This window comes from Neopelma chrysocephalum, unplaced genomic scaffold (assembly GCF_003984885.1).
Source record: "Neopelma chrysocephalum unplaced genomic scaffold, ASM398488v2 Primary Assembly neopelma1_59, whole genome shotgun sequence".
Classification (NCBI taxonomy): Eukaryota; Metazoa; Chordata; class Aves; order Passeriformes; family Pipridae; genus Neopelma; species Neopelma chrysocephalum.
In genome coordinates, this window is record NW_020897714.1 from 20,838,874 (window position 1) to 20,857,157 (window position 18,284).

Below are 18,284 nucleotides of genomic sequence, written 5' to 3' on the forward strand. Positions count from 1 at the left end.
TGCTTCGTGTTCCCTCATGCTAAAGGTCACAGTTAAATGTCCAATGCAACATCCCACCAGCTCACCATCTAAGCAGCAGACACAGGGGCAGTCTGAGCAATGCATGATTTCCCCTTTAAAAATTACTCTTGCTTTTGTTGGGACACACAGCTTCCTAACAAAACACTGTGGAACTGCTCCTGCAGAAAGACCCTGTGCTGCAAAATAACCCAATGAAAACAGCCAGGACAGGTTCAGGCATCTTTTCAAGACTGACAAGATGGTGTCTATTGACAGTAGAGTGGCTGCTGCTCCACTCAACATGCTGGCCTTGCCTGGGCTTACACTCCTCCCCATGCCAGCAGACACATCGAAGCCTTTTCTATTCATAGCAGGACACTGCTGCAGGCTCCTAGGTCGAAGGAGGAATGCTTAATGCTGCCCCAGAGACCTCTGACGCTGCAATTCACTGGCTGACCATGAGGCAGGCTGCATCACCAGATAGGAGAGAGGCCAGTGTTTTGGTGGGTAAAGGGTAGTGATTCATTTCAGGGACTACCACTATTCTAGATCACTGCTGCACCCTTCATGGTCATACATTTAACAGGAAGCACCAAACTGTTGGAACTGAGAGGGACGGAAAGTAGTGGCAATGGACAGACCACGATGAAATCAGAAAAAGTTTATGAAGCCACTACAGCATGTGGACGTTGAGCACTTCTGAGAAGTGAGGTACTCTTGCTGAGCTGAGGAGTGACAGAACTGGACAAGAACAGCACAGAGTGCTGTAAGCCTGATGAGGCCAAGGATAGTCATCAAAAAAAAAAAGGGAAAAGAAAAAGTGGCAGCCTTGTCTCATTGTTGCCAGCATAACCAGTTTCTTTTTTTACAAATACAAGTTAATCAACAGATACATATTTCCTTTGGAGTCTTTAAAAGAAATTTTTAAGGTGAAGGAAACCAATAAGACCAGCATCTCACATCCTCTTATTCAAAGTGCAAGCATTCCACTCTTGTGGAAGAGCCATGCCAGGACCAGATTTGGCTACATGCACGGTTTTGAGACAGCTTATGAAACAGGCTTTGCATCTTCTCCTCCCCACTTTCGTGCTTAGTTATAAACTGCCTTATAAAGAGAGTTACTGTTACAAGGCAGGCAAGTGACTGGTTTTTTCTGAACCTTTACTTTGCCTAATATGTTTCAGATTTCTGCAGTCTGTGCCAAGCTTTTCCATTCCCTTTTTTTTTTTTCTGAAGATATAAACCAGTCTTATGACTGGAATGGCATTGCCAAAAAAAACAATCTAGGGCTGATTTTTAGCATTACATAACAACAGGGCAGTTTAAGAAGAAATACTAAGTCCAAAGCAGCAGGTTGAGTGCAGTTTGTGCAGCAAAGAATTAGAGCTCTGAAAAAAGGAACTAAAGAAATCAAGCAACTGGTGTAGGAGATCTACCTCTTTTCATCTCTGAGTCAATATTTTACAGCTCTCCTGAGCTGACGATATTTAAAAGCTACAGCGTTTGCTTTAGTTTTATGAAAAGACTTCATTATATTATTTTCATTTGTTCTGTATATGGAAAAAAATACCATCATCCTAACTGGTGGTCACAAAGAATGCAAGGAAAGAAGAGAAACAAGAACACTCTTCCAAGGCTGGCAGACCCTCTGCTATAACTTCCTTATTGGATTTAATGAAAGTGCTGCATGGAAAAGCTTGCATTTCCACAGTCTAACACTGTGCATGTTGAACACAGAATAGGACTTCAGTATCTACAGAAGAACATCTGGCACCTTTTACTACCAGAAATTTTACAAATAATGGAAGAATTCAGGTATTCAGCATTGTATGTCAGGAATGATGTCTTCCTGCTTCTTTCCCCTCTTCAGGTAAATTTCTATCAAGTGCTGGTTTTCTTCCATTCTGGCTGGCCAATACAAAAAAAGCTGAGGTGCTGATAAGTATGCAAACTCTGTTATTACATGTTGATTAGAGTCATTATCATATCTACAAGTTTGTGTGAAATGTCTGCAAACATACCTTCATCTGCTTGACTGTGTATCGCATTGTTCCAAATGGTCCATCTTTCATGAGCTTCTTCCCCACCACTTTAGCTCGGATCACTGTCATAAGGGAGAAGAAATACAACAAATTATAAACAACCTTATACAACATTTATGCTGTACCCTTCACTTCAAAAAAAACCCCAAAAAACTACTTAGATAAATTATTCTGCAAAATAAAACAAAACTCCAGGCCAACCTTCTTCTTAATTTATTCTAAATCTCATACACAGCGATGGCATGTAAAATGGGATGCCAAAGCAAGTATTTATTTAGAGGAAATTCAGTTCTGTGTGAAGAATAAGAATGAGCATTATTTATGGTTAAATCTCACTGAAATCTCCAAGGCAGACTATAGCTGGGACCAAGACAGACAAAATTCTTTACACTAAGCCACTGGGATGAAGTTTATATTTAATGTCTTTAACTCTCAACATACAGGATGATGTTCAATAAGATACTACTTTTAAATTGTTCTTTCGGTTTCAATGCAGCTTTTGTTTCTCAATAACCACAACAATACAGAACAGTGCAAAAAGCTTATCCCAGCTTTTTGAATAATCCAAAGAACAGATTTAAAGGAAGAGATAGGTTTGGTTATACACACCAGTTCCTGGACATTGTTCCATGAGGGTGGTGTCAAATGAAGACAAACTCACTCTGCTCTGATTTATATCCTGTGCTTCAGCCAGACTTGTCAAAGAAATTTTAAACTAGCTAAGACAGTCCTGCTGGCTTTGATTCAAAGGGCCAACAAAACCTTCATTCATTGAGTGTAAAACCTAAATATTTTTACTTTTCTTAAACTTCTATTACCCAATGTCAGTAAAAGCCAGCACAATTTTATTGACTCTTCTGTTTAACATGTTGTTCAGACTTCAATTTACTCTCATCTTCAAATATATTTTAAGAACTAGCTTCCTCCATTTGTTGTCCCCAACCACCACAACCACCAGCGAAGCTACAGAAACCAGACTGTCCAAGGGTCAATGAGAAAGAACACAATTCCTTTAATTTCTTTGTGAATTCCAGGATAGTTCACTAATGTTGGAATCTATAGCAAGGAGTGCCAAACGTCTTATCTTCATCTATTGCATATGTGATACACTGAAATTGAAAAACTTGGTGTTTGCCAACACGTCTGAAACCAACAAAGAAATCTTATTGACAATGATAAGAAATATACTAAAAGGCAGTATTACAAAATGCTAGTTTCTAAACCACAACACAGTTAGCATTTAAGATGACAGGCACATTCTCAATTGTTGACAAAATACCTAAGACCCCATTTTCTTCATGTACTTCACTGCTAGCTTGGCAGTCCTTTAACTTCTAGTTAGAGTAGCATAGCCAATAGAGACAGAAACTTTGATTTATGGACTAATCAAGAGCTTCATCAAAGGACCAAAGATTCAAAATGCACATCTACACTAGTACGTTACAGCATCCCAATTTCAACTAATGATACCCTTGCAAGCATATGGAAGGGTCTGTATTTTCATATTATTGTTCCCCAGTAAAGCTGGAGAAGAACAACAACCATCCAAGCAAATTCACCTAGAAAAGCCATGACAAACTTTAGTGTGGGCTGTCATTTCAGGCCTTATGTAAATCGGTCAAGCCCTCTGTTTCTCCGAGAAGTCGCCTTTATCACCGCAATGGTAACTTTTCTAGTTAAGTTCTTTTCTTTACTGAAAAGCTAGAAATGAACAAAGAACCCACGCTGCCTCATTTTTTCCATATTGAAGGAAAAGTCAAGCTGATAGCCAAGGAGCAGAGGATACTCTAACTGAAGTCTATGCCCCATATTCTGTGAGGCTAAATTCCCACCCCCTGAGGATTAGATGCATCTGAGTAACTGGAGAGAAATGCTGGATGGACAGCAATGCTCAGAAGTTGCTCCTGCACACGTAGCTTCAACACCCTAAGTGTCCACGCATGAGAGCCACTTGTAAATCTGCCCAGAACAGAGCTCTGAGCTGCACATCTGCAGCCACACATTTCCCAGTTCCCGTCTTTGCTCCTTCAAACCACCACTCCCCAGTTATACGGCTAGACCACTCTACAGTCCTGGTCAGAAAATAAAGAACACTGCTCCTAACTGAGCAGGGGCCATGCATACTTGCCAGAGGAACTTTTCATGCTCTGCAAATTATCAGAAATTTACAGTATTCCTGTTGCAAATTCAGTCTATGTTATGTTTACTGTTTACTTCTGCGGACTCCTGCTACTTGAGCAGAATGAGGCAAAAGGTATTGTCACTGCTCCCCTGAACTCCTCCCTTCTCCTTGAAGCTCTATTACAGTACTACTATTACTGATGGGAAACTTTATCCCACACAAGTGGTCACCAAAATAGCTGCATATTTTTAAACCACAATTCCTTTGAAGTACTGCCTATGAAAATACTCCAAGATGAATGTTTCTCAGTACCTTGGGGTTTCAGGTCAAGTCACTTTGTGGGACTGGAGCAGTTGGCAAGGTCTCATGAGTGATTTGTAATTATTTATGAAAAGCTAAATTAGATAGGGATATAAATCTTGATAAGATAAGCATGGTATTAAGGGTATCATGGTAAGCCATGATACAAAGAGGAGAAAACATACGTTGCTGCTTCTCAACCTTTGACATGATTAAAAAAAAGAGGGAGAAAACAGAGAAAAAACCCCAGGTATTTAGTTAATATTTAAAAAAATACTATTATGAAAATAATAAACTGCTATGTTTGAGGATTCAAGAAACGCACCTAAAAATTTATCACAAATTATTAATGTATTTATATATTTTCCCTTGCCTTTTTATGGGTTTTGTAAAGGCAAACAAATCAGAATGGGCATAGGAGAAAAAAGACGTATACGACCTTTTATTTGCCCATATGCACACATATATAACTCAAGTACTCTTTAACTTATCACTTACTCTGTGGTCATTTTCTCAAAGATTCATAGGAAGAATAAGCCTGAAGGTAAGATAAGAAGCAGAAGAGGACATTGACTTTATAGCTGAGATAGCAGAAGGCATTCTTTTCATGAGTCAAGGAGTAGATAAACAGGCAATACCTGATGTAAAGGAAGTGGATATGCTAGATTAAGACAAGCATTCGCCAAACTGTGGAAACAACACAGTGAAAAGACTTGTAGCTACCAAGTTATTTCATCCAGGCACACACTAGCTACTACGTCCTGAAAGACAACGCAGTCACTGGTCACAGCCAGCACGGCTTCATGAGAGGAAAGTCCAGCTTATCAAACCTGATTTCCTTTTATGACAAGGGAACCCACCTAATTGATCAAGGAAAGCCAGTTGATGTAATCTTTTTGGATTTCAGTAAAGCTTCTGATACTCTCTCACACAGTATCCTTCTGGACAAAACACATCATGTGGTGGGTGAGCAGTTGGTTCACGGGGCAATCACAGAGGGTGATAGTGAATGGGGTGACATCAGACCAGTGACTTGTCACTAGTGGGGTTCCACAGGGCTCCATCTTGGGCTCTGTGCTCTTCAACATCTTCATAAATGACCTGGATGCAGGATTGAAAGGGATACTAAGCAAGTTTGCAGATGACACAAAACTCAGAGGAGCTGTTGATTCCCTCAAAGGCAGGGAGGCTCTGCAGAGAGACCTTGACAAATTAGAGGGCTGGGCAATCACCAACCATATGAAGTAAAACAAGGGAAAGTGCCAGATTCTGCACCTGGGATGGGGCAACCCTGGACATTTGTACAGACTGGGGAATGAGATGCTGAAAAGCAGTGCCATGGAAAGGGACCTGGGGGTCCTGGTCTATGGCAAGCTGAATATGAGTCAGCAGTGCCCTGGCAGCCAGGAGGGCCAACCGTGGGGAGCGTCAGGCAAAGCATCGCCAGCCGGTCGAGGGAGGGGATTGTCCTGCTCTGCTCTGCACTGGTGTGGCCTCACTTTGAATAGTGTGCAGTTTTGGGCACCACAACATAAGAAAGATATTAAGCTGTTAGAGAGTGTCCAAAGGAGGGCAATGAAGATAGTGAAGGGCCTTGAGGGGAAGTTGTATGAGGAGTGGCCGAGGTCACTTGGTCTGTTCAGCTTGGAGGAGACTGAGGGGAGACCTCATTGCAGTCTACAACTTCCTCGTGAGGGGAAGAAGAGGGGCAGACACTGATCTCTTCTCTATGGTGATCAGTGACAGGACACAAGGGAATGGCCTGAAGTTGTGTCAGGGGAGGTTTAGGTTGGATATTAGAAAAAGGTTCTTCACCCAGAGGGTGGTTGGGCACTGGAACAGGCTCCCCAGGGAAGTGGTAACAGCACCAAGCCTGACAGAGCTCAAGAAGCATTTGGATGATACTCTCAGGCACATGGTGTGACTCTTGGGCATGGTCCTGTGAAGGGCAAAGGGTTGAACTCCATGATCCTTGTGGGTCCCTTCCAACTCAGCATATTCTGTGATTCTGTGATACATAACGTGGTAGCTCTTTTTCCCAACTGAAAAGCAAAGGCATCAACTGTCCTGGTTCAATCCAGCCTGTGATTTTATCAGGGCCAGCCACTAGATGGTGACCCTGTCCCAAATCTCACCTTCCCCTGACAAGCAGGCAGCAGTACAGGCACAGGCTAACACCACAAATCCCAGTTGCTTGCTCAATTGCACCATGAGAACCAGATGCTTTCACGCAAGTGGGCTGGTCATCATCCATTAATAGCATTTTAAGTGGAGGCACACCCTTTAGAGACCAGGATTTGCTCCAAAACCATTTCCCTTGTGACCAATTACCATGAATGGCTCAGGAGAGTAACAACTGCTACACTTCTCATTATTCTTTCAAGGATTTATTTTATTGGTGTGCAATATGAGTATTTTAAAGTGAGAGCTTTGGCTGAGATGCATGCTCAGTGCATTGAAGTGAAGGATGTGGAAGACTCATGTTGTTTACTAATGGAGACACAGGGGACAAGTTATTCTCCCATTCCATTCTCTGACATCCAAATAGTGGCAAAATAAAATATATGGGGAACAGCAACGTGACTGGGAGGCTGAAGAAAAGCTCCTTCTATCTGGAGGCTACTGTCTATACCAGAAACTGGACAACACTTAGAAATGCTGCTTTAACACCAGACACAGGACATGCCAAAGAGGATGGCTGCCATTTTATTCATGCAAGGACTATACAAGGGCTCACTTCCAAGCACAATTTACTGAGACCTTTTCACCAGCTTTACTAGCAGCTCCCTCATTCAGTCTGCCTCACAAAAACTCCTTACTGTGCTGGTACATGCTGGAGGGCTCACATCATGCAGGACTAAGGCAGCTGGTATGTTTTAAACTCCTGAGTATACCTAGCACACTGCTGAGATATTAGTGGCATTTATGAGGGTGTCTCCTAATGTGGTCAAGGCAGGATTCTTTTACCCACAGATTTTCTAGCACTGGTGCTGATGGTGCTTCTAAGATAGAATTGCTGTCTACCTTGCTCACTCTCACAAGATGTATTCCTTTTCCCACTCCCCTGGCTGATCTATTAGCAATTACTACCAACACTCTTGGCTGCCCTAAATACAGAGGGCCATAAGTAAAAGTGGACTGTGTCCTTTGGGCTGGAAGTATGGCCCAACCATATGCAGCCTCTTGGGAGGCTCTCTTAAATTGCCTGGTGGCTGTAGGCTTCTATGAGCAGCAAGTAGCTGGTGCCTGCTCTAGTAGGGGGACAAGAAAGCAGACCTTCACCCATTCCTCCACTTCCACAGCAAAGCAGAATGGAGAGGGAAATACTGATGACAGCAGGGGATTCATGAAGAGGGGAAAAATCCAGAAGCCTCCAGTCTGTTTGATGATCTATTTGTACTGAAAGTCACCTCTTCCTCCATAACCAAAATATAATTCTTTTACGAATCAGAGTACTGAATTTGAAGGCTTCTTCCAAAGCACAGGAAGGCTGAAAAAATATAATAGTTTTCTCTTGCCTCACTCCATCACAGCCTTCAGCCAAAGCCACAAAGGCAAACCTCTTTTGCTTTGTCTTGGAAGAAGTCAAATCCAGCTGTAATGGTACAGAGCATCACCAGAGAACTTCATCAAGAAAGCAAAAACAGGTAGTGAAGTTAAGGGGCTCCCTGCTGGTTACCTTCCTCTCATACCCCTCAACCGACAAACAAGTTCCCATTACTGGCAGTCAAAATCTTGACTTCTTGTCGTTTCAAAGTGCTCTTATGAACACTGACTGAGAAAGAGCACCTTCTTGGAACCAATCACCTCTACCAGCCAGTTGCCACATAAACATCACATTGTAAAGGACTTGTGTTTACTTCAGCAAGTGTTGATGACTAACAATAAAAGTCTAAATAGAAACAGGAGAAAGCAAGACACACAGATAACTTTCCTTCCCATGTTCTAACCAGAACTATGACATTTACTTTTGGCCTTTGTTTTACAGATCCAAAAAACTTTCCCCTGTTTTTCCCAGAAAAAGTGTAAGACAATTAAATAGCTTCAGCCAAGCCCACGCTCTGTATAAAACAACTGATTGCAATTGCACTTGCTAAATATTAACCACATTTCCCATCCCTGCAGATTTCTTGCCACTGAAAGTCTGTTTGCAGGGTATGCTGTGCTGCTTGATTTCCAACACTGCAAAATAAGGAGTAATACAACTCTTTCACACAAGACTGTGATTGCATCAGACCTCTCATCACTTCAAAAAGTATAAACTGCTCTAGAAGGGCTTTACCTGGGAGGAAGTTAATCCTCTCAGCAAGACCATAAATTAAAGACTCAAGGTTGCATAAAACAGGCAGAACTTGGTTTGTGCTTGGCATTTCACCTATAGCTTATTAACTAGATACAGTCTTTCTCATGGCAGCAGTATCAAGCTTTTTCTCCCTCCCCATATGGTGTATCTCACCCTATGGAAGTCCAAGCTTCCTCTGAAATAGATTAGAATCAGAAAGAAACTAGAGGTCTCTGTTAGATTAAAATCTGTAAATTCTCTTCTGGAGAAGAGAACATTTCATTCACGTTCCTATATGCAATTTGGTTGAAGACTCTCCAGCTGCCCAGCATTGCCCCTGCATCTAACTCCTGATATTAGCTCCCTTGCTTCCCAATCATACACAGATATTCTGTCAGAAATATAGAGGAAAGACTAAAAGGAGGAGGAAGAAAGGAGGGATCTAAAATGCATTTATATCCATTTACAAGGAGAATCTCTTAGATCCATATGTAGATATTAGTACATGTAAAAACTAGCTACACAAAATACCTTGTGAAAAACACGGAGAAGCTAAAGGAAGAAAAGAGGAAAAAAACCCAGTGTCTGTTATTACTAGCTATTACACCTACTAAATTCAGGGAAGCCAGGTAGACATAAGCCATCAGCTAGAACAGGCACAGACTGAGTTGAGTCACAGGAGTTACACACATCACTAGGTTAATCTCACTGCTTGCACCAACAAAATGTTCTAGGTTTACTACAGATCTAAGCAGAGACACCGCAGACTATGTAATGAGCGTGCCTACAGCTTTGAGAACCCTCTGGTAAAATAAACAGAGAAACCAATGTCATTCCTGCCAACTAGACATTTCTCTTCCTCCTTTTTGGTAGGCTGGTTTTTTTTTAACCTTCCATCTAGATATTTTTAACTAGTCCCTGGAAGCTGAATTCAAACTAGAGGCAAAAGGCAGCAGGCAAGTATCAGAGTAAAGGAAGGAAAAATGATACAAGTGGAGGGAGGGGAAGGGAGTGCCTCATGTACAGAGCGCAGAAGAGGCATCTCGCATCTCTTTCCAAGGAGTGTTTACAGCAGAGCCCATTTTGTCTAGTCTTGTGCCTCTGACAACTGCCAAAGACAGAAATGCTTTCAGCCAAGGTTAGCAGTGTTGGAAAGATGGTTGTCAAAACCAACACACAAAAGCACTTCCAAAGCCAGCTTACAACAGTGGATAAAAATAACAAGCATATGACTCAAAGCAATGGTCAGCTCAAAACACCTTTTCCATCTCCTTTTGGTCAACATAAGATCAGTGCAATAGAACTAGATTTAGGTCAGTCCTCTCTTCCAGATCAAGTACTTCTGGACACATTACGTACAGGATGAGGGGAAGGCAGGCTGAGACAGGCAAGGTTCTGGTTTCTCATAGCTCTTTGGAATTGTTCAGTGGAGCCACAGGTCTAAGCTTTCCACTCAGAGAATATGGCAGAGCTGATGTGAGACCAATTAGAGACAAATGGAAACCATATGCGATTTTAATGAAACAAGAAGCTGGTGCACATAACTTACTGCTGCAGGAGCATTTACTGCCTGAAAGGAATGCGCATCTGGCATTGATCGTTTCCCAACCCATCAAGTGAGCAGTAACATGGAAAGCAAATTGGAGCATATGATGAGAGATGAATTACCAAAAGAGTACAGTTCAGGGAGCAGCCTCTGCGAGGAGAAAACATGCCCTTTGCCTGTGATCTAGCGATATAAAGCTGCAAGTGAAGCTGATCTTCCATTTCCACAGATCATGATGATAAACTACAAGAACAAGTGCTACAGTGATTAAAATTGTTCAAGTGGTATTTTAAAGAACCTACTACAATCTCAGAAATCCCATTCTGAGTCACATGGGGCAGACTTTTACTCTCCTGAGGTCATGAGCACTTCTTAAAGAACAAAGTACTGTTGATCCTAAACAAGGGTAATACACAGTCCCCAAATTACATTACTTTCAGGTGTACATCAAAACGGGTACACCATGAGGAGATTTCAGGTTGAAGAGGCAGTGCAGACATATCCTTTTGATCCATTTTTTTTTGTTCTTTTTGGCTGCAAATTTCCCAGGAAGCTTTACTTCTGCTGAGAACAAAAAGTCCTTAGCCTGCAAAGCTGTAGATAAGTTGCTCTACTGGGCTATGGTTATTTCTTCTGTAGGCTGTTGTGTTGCAGTTTGATACCTGGTTTTCAGAACAAACAAAAGAGACTGCTCGCATACATCGCAAGAGGAGGGGAGGCAAGATGCTCTAATCCAGCACTTGACCAGTGAATGTCCAGGGTTGAACCTGGTAGATGCCACTTCACATTTCAGGTAACAGCAAGACGTCTGCAAAACGAGACACATAGAACTGGCATGTCTTTGCTCCTTAGTGCTAGATTTCCCCTGGGTTATATCCAGAGTTAACAAGCATCATAAATTCATCACTGTATTTTTTGAGGATGCAATAGAAAAATTCTTGAGCCAAATCTGCCTATTTATTAGTCTTCCTTAACCCACTGTGCAATCCATGAACACACTGGGCGTCAGATCCAAACAGTCCAAGAGGAGGAACAGGAAGGACAGACTTGCTAAAGAGAACATCTGAAGGCAGTTTTCATCTGCACATTAAAAATAGGGCAGCTCTGACAGCCCATATAAACCTTTAAAAACAGGGATTATCACAAGCCACAGGCCTGGACACTCCCTGCTTCATCAGCTTACTTCAGAGGACTCTCCTTGCTTCAGCACCTTGCCCAACTGGGACGGGTGCCAGCATTCTCTGAGGAGGCTGAACTCCACTGATCACATGGTTTATGCTCAATTTTGCACGTAGGAGCTAGAGAGGAAGAACTGTTTGTGAACATGTATAGATTTCAAGGGTACTGGGTGGGCCTGCAAATTCCTTCCTGCATTAGAAAACTTGCACTAAACTGACAGGCTAAGCAGCTGTCCACACCAAATACATATTTAACCAGGTCAGGCCTATATGTGCTGCTCTTCTGTTCCTACTTGCACTGGATGCGACAGGACGTAGTATTAGGACAAATGCTGGAATTAAACCTGTGTTCAAACAATTTCTCCCATGAGAAATTTGCCCACCATTCTCAAGACATTATCAGTTGTTCTGCTGACAGCACCTGCAGACTGTTCACATACACTGGACATGTCCATGACACACTTCTGATTTGTCATAATGCTTAAGGAATTTACTAATTGTCTATTTTATTAATGTCTGTTGTGTAACCACAGTAATTAATACTATGTAGCTGAGCTTAGCTACATGAAGAATTTTATCTGAGAGTCTCGAGTGCCACGTAAAGACTTAGGTGTAATACTTGGATCCCAATTCAGCATTCATTAAAGCAAGTAGAAAACCTGCCTGAGTCCTGAATGAGCCTCACATACCACAATTCCCAGCAGACTACAGGTCAAGGTCAAGATAATATCAGAGCAATTTGACCAATTTGCCCACCTATCCAGAACTTTCCAGAATCCCATGTAGTGCCCTGTTATAACTATATTCCAAAGCATCATCCTTAATTTTTGACCTTTGAAGGCCTGAAGAACTTGGTGTTGATTTGTTGTACACAATTACTGCACAGTGTACTTCCTCTGGCTCTGAAGATATCAGATTTTCCCTGTGCAATGACACAGATAATTGACAGCAGAAAGGGTAGGTAGACACTGGCCAGTTACCTTTCTTCTTCAAACAGTTTCCTCAAACTCCCTGACTCGCCTACTGACAGTCAAAGTTGTTTCATGGAAACTGCAGTACAGAGAGAAACAGTATAACCATCTCATTCTTTTACTACCCAAACTTCCATCATACATACTTTTCATCAAAATTTCATGTCCCTGAACAATCCAATAGACCATAATCAGAATGGATTTTGAGATGTTTATACGCATCCTTGGTGGTCCCAATGAAATATTAATGAGATATGACTCTTAGCTAGACTTCTGTAAGCACAGAGAATACACTGAATGATTACAGTGCCTGTCTAACACCAGTTGTTGACTTCTTTATTTGCATGACAAATATTTATACAAATTCAAGACTAACACATGTTGTTCTATTCTTAGCCATTATTGATAAATAGTGGGTTTTAAATGGAAATTCTCAAGTCTGACCATATGAATCTGATGGAGATTTACTTCAAGTGAATGTACCAGTCACTTAGCTCATCTGTGCTACTCAAGTTCGAGAGCTTCCGAAAGTATTCTTACTGAAAACTTTCATAAATTTCCAATCTGGGGGAGGTAAGCTTGCATTCTGGTATTACTTCTTAGGTGTCCCTGTAACTTTAAAAAAAAAAACAAACAACAAAACAAACTAAAGGTCACAAGATATGGTTGGATAATCATTTCACAGCTGTCCTGGCAGAGTGATGGCTATTTCTGAATGCTCTAAGGCCCATTAACTGTTTGGGAGGCAGAAGTTCTCTGGATACTGCACTGCTGAATGTTTACAGATAAGGGTAATCATTTCCAGGGTATACACCAAGCCTGACTGCTTCCTGCCTGTCTAGGTCTCCTGAGACAGTGCTATAACAGGACTATTTGGCAATGTAATGAACCACCCTCCCAAGAGCCAGCTTTTCAGGGCTCCAGTTAAGCTCACACCTGGAACACAGGTGTAAGCTTGTTTAAACATTGACAGGGAGGGAACTAACAGAAATACAAGGGGAAATACCTCGTCTCAGTCCACTGGCAGCAACACAACCACAAGGCAAACTCGTTTGTTCATTAATGCAGCAAACCCCAGGAGAACTGCCCATTGACAAGGATTGGAGCAAGCAAAGGATATCTAGATTTGTGTTTTAAAGGGAATTCTCAGCATTCAGAAGAAGCCAACTATAAACCCTGAAGGACTAATGAACTGCAATCTTTCCCAGCTTGAGAGGTAGCATGTAACCTGATCAAAATCAGCACTTCCAGAAGGGGAGGCTGTTACTGTTAAACCATCAGGGATGTTTCTGAAAAGACTTTTTCCTGTCAGGAAATGTGGCTTTACTTAAGTCACAAATTTCTAAGGAAAGTATCAACTTCAGCGAAACTGTTTTTCAGGTTTCCTTTCAGAAAAACTGAGACCTATTTTGGTCCTGAATCAGCAATGCTCTTCAACTGCACTTGAAGTCTTAATGTTGATATGAAATGAAACCTTCATTCAAAATGGACATCTGGAATTAACCCTTCAAAACATTATATTCAGATGCTTCTGAATCACTTTTCCCAGAAAATTCCATGCTGAAAACTCTGATATTTTCATTTTCCCCTCACATTTCAGATGGAATAAATTTCCACCATTTCAAAATTCTCTATGGAACAGAAATTCTGACTCTCTCCAGCAGGTTTTTAGACTTCTCTTTCACTGTATAAATCAGAGGTGACAACAACAATCTCTAATGACAGAAGCAAGAGTAAATTCCATTTTTCTCCTCATTTTTCAGAAGCGGCAAGTAAATTCATACCAAGGAGAGATGTAGGTGCTGAGAACTGGCATAATTTCAAAAAGTAAGCTGTTATCCTCCATGATCTCAGAGTATCTAAACTAAAATCAGCATTCAGCATCAAAGATCAGTCCTTTAATTCACTGTGCCAATAAAAGTCTGTCAACACTGCAGCCTGTAAATGAACATAGACATACTACAGCTATTTTTTAAAAGCAACTTAGGATACCACAAACACTAATTCAACCTGTTCCTCACGTAAAACACTGGTCTGATGAGTGCTTGTACTTTGAGACTGCAGGCAAGTCAGAAAGTCAATTCTGTGATAAATGCCTTCCTACTCTCTTTTTTCTTTCTAGCTGCTTCCAACATTTTGAAGTGGTATTGTTTGATTGCAGGCTGCTTCCTGAAGCTGCTTCCTTCAACTGCCTGCTGAACCCAGTGGGAATCTTTCCACTGATTTTAACTGGAGTGGGATCAGGCCCTAAATAAGTAGTGGAGGAATCCCTAAAAACTAAGCAGCTGTCTCTGGCTTTCCAAAAGAAAAGTTATTCCTGCAGCTGTTTTCCCCTAAGTGCCATCGCTCCAAACTGTAACAGGACTGGAGGGAGGGGGAGAAGATGGAATCTTAATAACCCATAAAAAAGGAGTATGGGCCATTGCGCAGCAGCTCTTTCAGTTCTACTCAAGCAGGGTCACTGCTGCCAGGCTCAGACAGCCCTAAGGGCACGGGAAAAGTCGTCTCCTTGTTTTCACATCTCATTCACCGAATGGATAACGAGGGGGAGGGAGGAATCAGCTTTTGGGTTAATTAGCACCATGAACAGACAGCTGCATTGTCATTAAAAGTTCAAGAAGTCATCAGGGTCATCATTGAACTGCAAGATGTACACACAGGCACACGAGGCACACGTCTAAGCCTGGGGTTTTAGCAGCCTTGCTCGGCTCTGATTTTCCCCTACCCCAAGGGGTACACTTTTGAGTCAAGAACACTGGACTGTTGTAGGCTCTGAGGAGAAGACAAGCGTAAAGGCACTGCCTCTGAATAGCAGTTGTTCATCTCCTTGGAACTGCTTAATTTCACACTTAATATACCAACTAAGAATAGTTAAATAGTTACACGGGGTTTTTTTTCCCCTGAGAAAAAACAGAGGTGGGGCTTACCAATGCAGTTACATGTTCACTGCTAATATTCTGTGGGATAAGCAGAACCCCAGTTAATGAAACCAGGCTGTTGGTATACCCTATTTCCTTCCACGAGCAAGGCAGCTGAGGAAGCGCAAGTGCACATTAGCAAATTCAGAAATGAGCATGTATGAATCATAATGAAAAGATAAAACCTCTAAAATGTCAAGGACTGCTATTAATAAGATTTGGAGCAGTGCTAGCCTCAGAGAGTCACCAATTGGCTTAAAAACAAAACCAACAAATTATCCAACTATGCAAAACAGCCACAGATTACATTTTCATTGCCACAGACTGCACTAACATTTTCTGGTAAGGGATTTTAGAGAAAACGCACCAAGACAAGTAAGGAATTCCCTGCCACCTTCCAAACAGGGCAGGGAAGAAATATAATCCTCAATAGCTGAAATATTACTGCTTCTGTAGAAAGCAGACTGGCACTGCCTGGTTCTGTCCATTTTAGCTTTGCTGGCGATACACTCTATAACCAAAATGGATCTGAAACTGCTATCACCATACTGAAATCTCACCAAAACATAGTTTTCTTTTTCCGGGTAAAAGGATTACAGATTCTCTTGCTCTTGCTATTAAATTGGCAGCCAAACATGCAGCTAGCTCATGAGTGTATAGTTCCATTTAATGCTTGGTCGTTGCCAAGGGAAATTACTTTGGGAATACAGAAACAAGTTGGTTTTTTTTCATTTTAACCATTACAGCTCTGTTGATCCCTGTGCACACTGACTGTCCACATCACTAAATTTCAGTATGTTTATGACAATACAGCATGTTGCAGCAACTCTAGCAGAGATGTTCACATGAGGAAAAAATTAGAAAAAAAGAGAGATAGTTTAAAATTCAGTGGGGAAACAACATACATCACTATTTTGATTCTAAATGCCCAAGTTAAGAGGAGTGCTGCAAGCTCTGATGGATTTCAACAGAGAAGGGAGCCACGTGGGCTAAGCAACTCCTCTTAGAAAATTCCTCTGAATTCTTTCTCTCCCGTTCAGGACCTGGGCATTTTTTGAAACAAAAACTGCCTTTCCCATATTTTTCAATAGTGCAACCTAGTGATGCTGCCTCAAAGCTCCACCACGTTTTTTCAGTAACAACTTTGGTTGATCTTTCGTTGTTGGTCCACACATATATTGAGTATATGCCGGAAGGGACCCTGCCATGTGCTGAACTTACGATGGTTTGAAGAACAAACATAGAACCTGTACAAAAATGTGAACCCCTGCATGTGCCAAGACAACTACCACCCTAGAATCCTGTCTCAAAAAGACTGCCCAGGCAGGATGTGTGTATGGAATGTCAACTTCAGAAGACGAGAGCTTTGAACATCACAAAGGACAAAGTTTACGTCAATGGACCAAGATGCCATACTGCATAAGAGACAAACAGGAAAGCAGTTTCTGAGACAGGAGAGAAAGACAGACCTTATGCTTTCCTTTACCCAGCTCTTCCAACAGCCATTAGTACTGGAGGAAATCAGTCTGAGAGAAGGGCATTCAGAAACAAACATGAGATCTTGCACTGACAGGAAGGAACCTATTGGCTTGAAAACCTTCCGGTACTAGTGAAAGCTTTGTTTCCCATACAGCCAAATACACCAGACAGGTGCTGTCTTTTGCTCTCAACCTACACCATTTCTTCAATCAATTTAAACATGGCATTAGAATAAAGGCCAGTCAGGACCTGCTTCCCACTTTGCTTGCTGTTTTTTCAAAAGTGTCAGCCTGTTGAAAAGGACAAATCTCCTTGGGATCAAGCTGGCAGTGCTACTCCAGCAGGCTCCTGCTGAGCTGCACAACACAGAGTGATGTAGGGCTCTGAAACACAAGTATTTATTAGTCCTAGCCTTAGAGTCTTGTAATTATTTGGCATCAGGAGAATCCTCAAAACAAAATATGAGTAAATACATGATTCTCATCCTGTTGGCCTCCCAGTCAAACAGAAAAAGAGCAAAACAGAATACTCTGGGAAACTCAAGAGATAGCTATAATTTAGAGTGCATGTGGGAGGCAGGTTAGACATTCATCCTGATAAGAAAAATAGACTCCAGAATTGAAGTAACAAATTACTCTAGTTTTAGAAGGAATTTAAAACTGCAGGGTTTGAATTCATCTCTAATTACAAGCAATTAAGATGAGAGCCTCAGAAGGGGGAAAATCAGAGTTTCCCCCCTGAGGTATATTTTATCAGCATCAGAACTCCAGCCTAGCTGGATGATGTATAAGAGTCACTATCACAAGTTCTGCCTCAGGGTGCTTGTTCCAAAGTAAAGGTATTAAAGGCAACATATTGATAAGGGTCATTGGCTATTTGCCACCAGATCTAGTCAAGCTTCTCTCTGAATGAATAATATTCCACTAAAACCTTCCTGTGATAATTTGGGGTCTCTTAAAGTACCACCTCGGAGTTCTGCCTGATATTGTAGAATCCTCTATTTCTGTGCGTCTCTGTAAAGCTGCAAACTGTTACACAGTGGGGGAAAGCAGGACAGCTGCTTAATTCTATTGAAAATATACTGCCTGTAGAGAGATAGAAACAGACTTATTGAAGTCTCCTTTTTATCTTGATCCTCTAAGGAAATAACCAACTAAATCCTTAATCCCCACCCCCTTGGGGATAAAAAAAAAAAAAAAAAAAAGAAAAAAAGAAAAAAGGGACAGGTGCTGCTCTTCATATTTAGAGAAGTAAAACAAAGGGCTTAAGAACTCATCCTGCCCTCACCCCAGCACAATCATTTGCAATACTGAAGTTCTTGCACAGGAACTGCAGCCCTTGTCTTCCCACACTTCTCTGGGTCTGTGATTTTTGCCCTGCGGGATGCTGAGGGAGGGCCGGGTATTTTGTGGCTATTGAAGTACTGTACATGATGGCTACTTAAGT

The 18,284-nt window shown here is 41.6% G+C and overlaps 2 protein-coding genes across 3 annotated transcripts in view; one reads left to right on the forward strand and one right to left on the reverse strand.

Moving 5' to 3' along the window:
- Positions 1 to 18,284, forward strand: part of SYN3 (synapsin III) — a 203,671-nt gene that overhangs the window by 84,675 nt on the left and 100,712 nt on the right. The window lies entirely within an intron of this gene.
- Positions 1 to 18,284, reverse strand: part of TIMP3 (TIMP metallopeptidase inhibitor 3) — a 37,922-nt gene that overhangs the window by 10,277 nt on the left and 9,361 nt on the right. Inside the window, exon 2 of the mRNA XM_027680384.1 lies at positions 2,022 to 2,104. Within this exon, the coding sequence (XP_027536185.1) occupies positions 2,022 to 2,104 (83 nt within the window). The remainder of the gene's footprint in view (positions 1 to 2,021; positions 2,105 to 18,284) is intronic.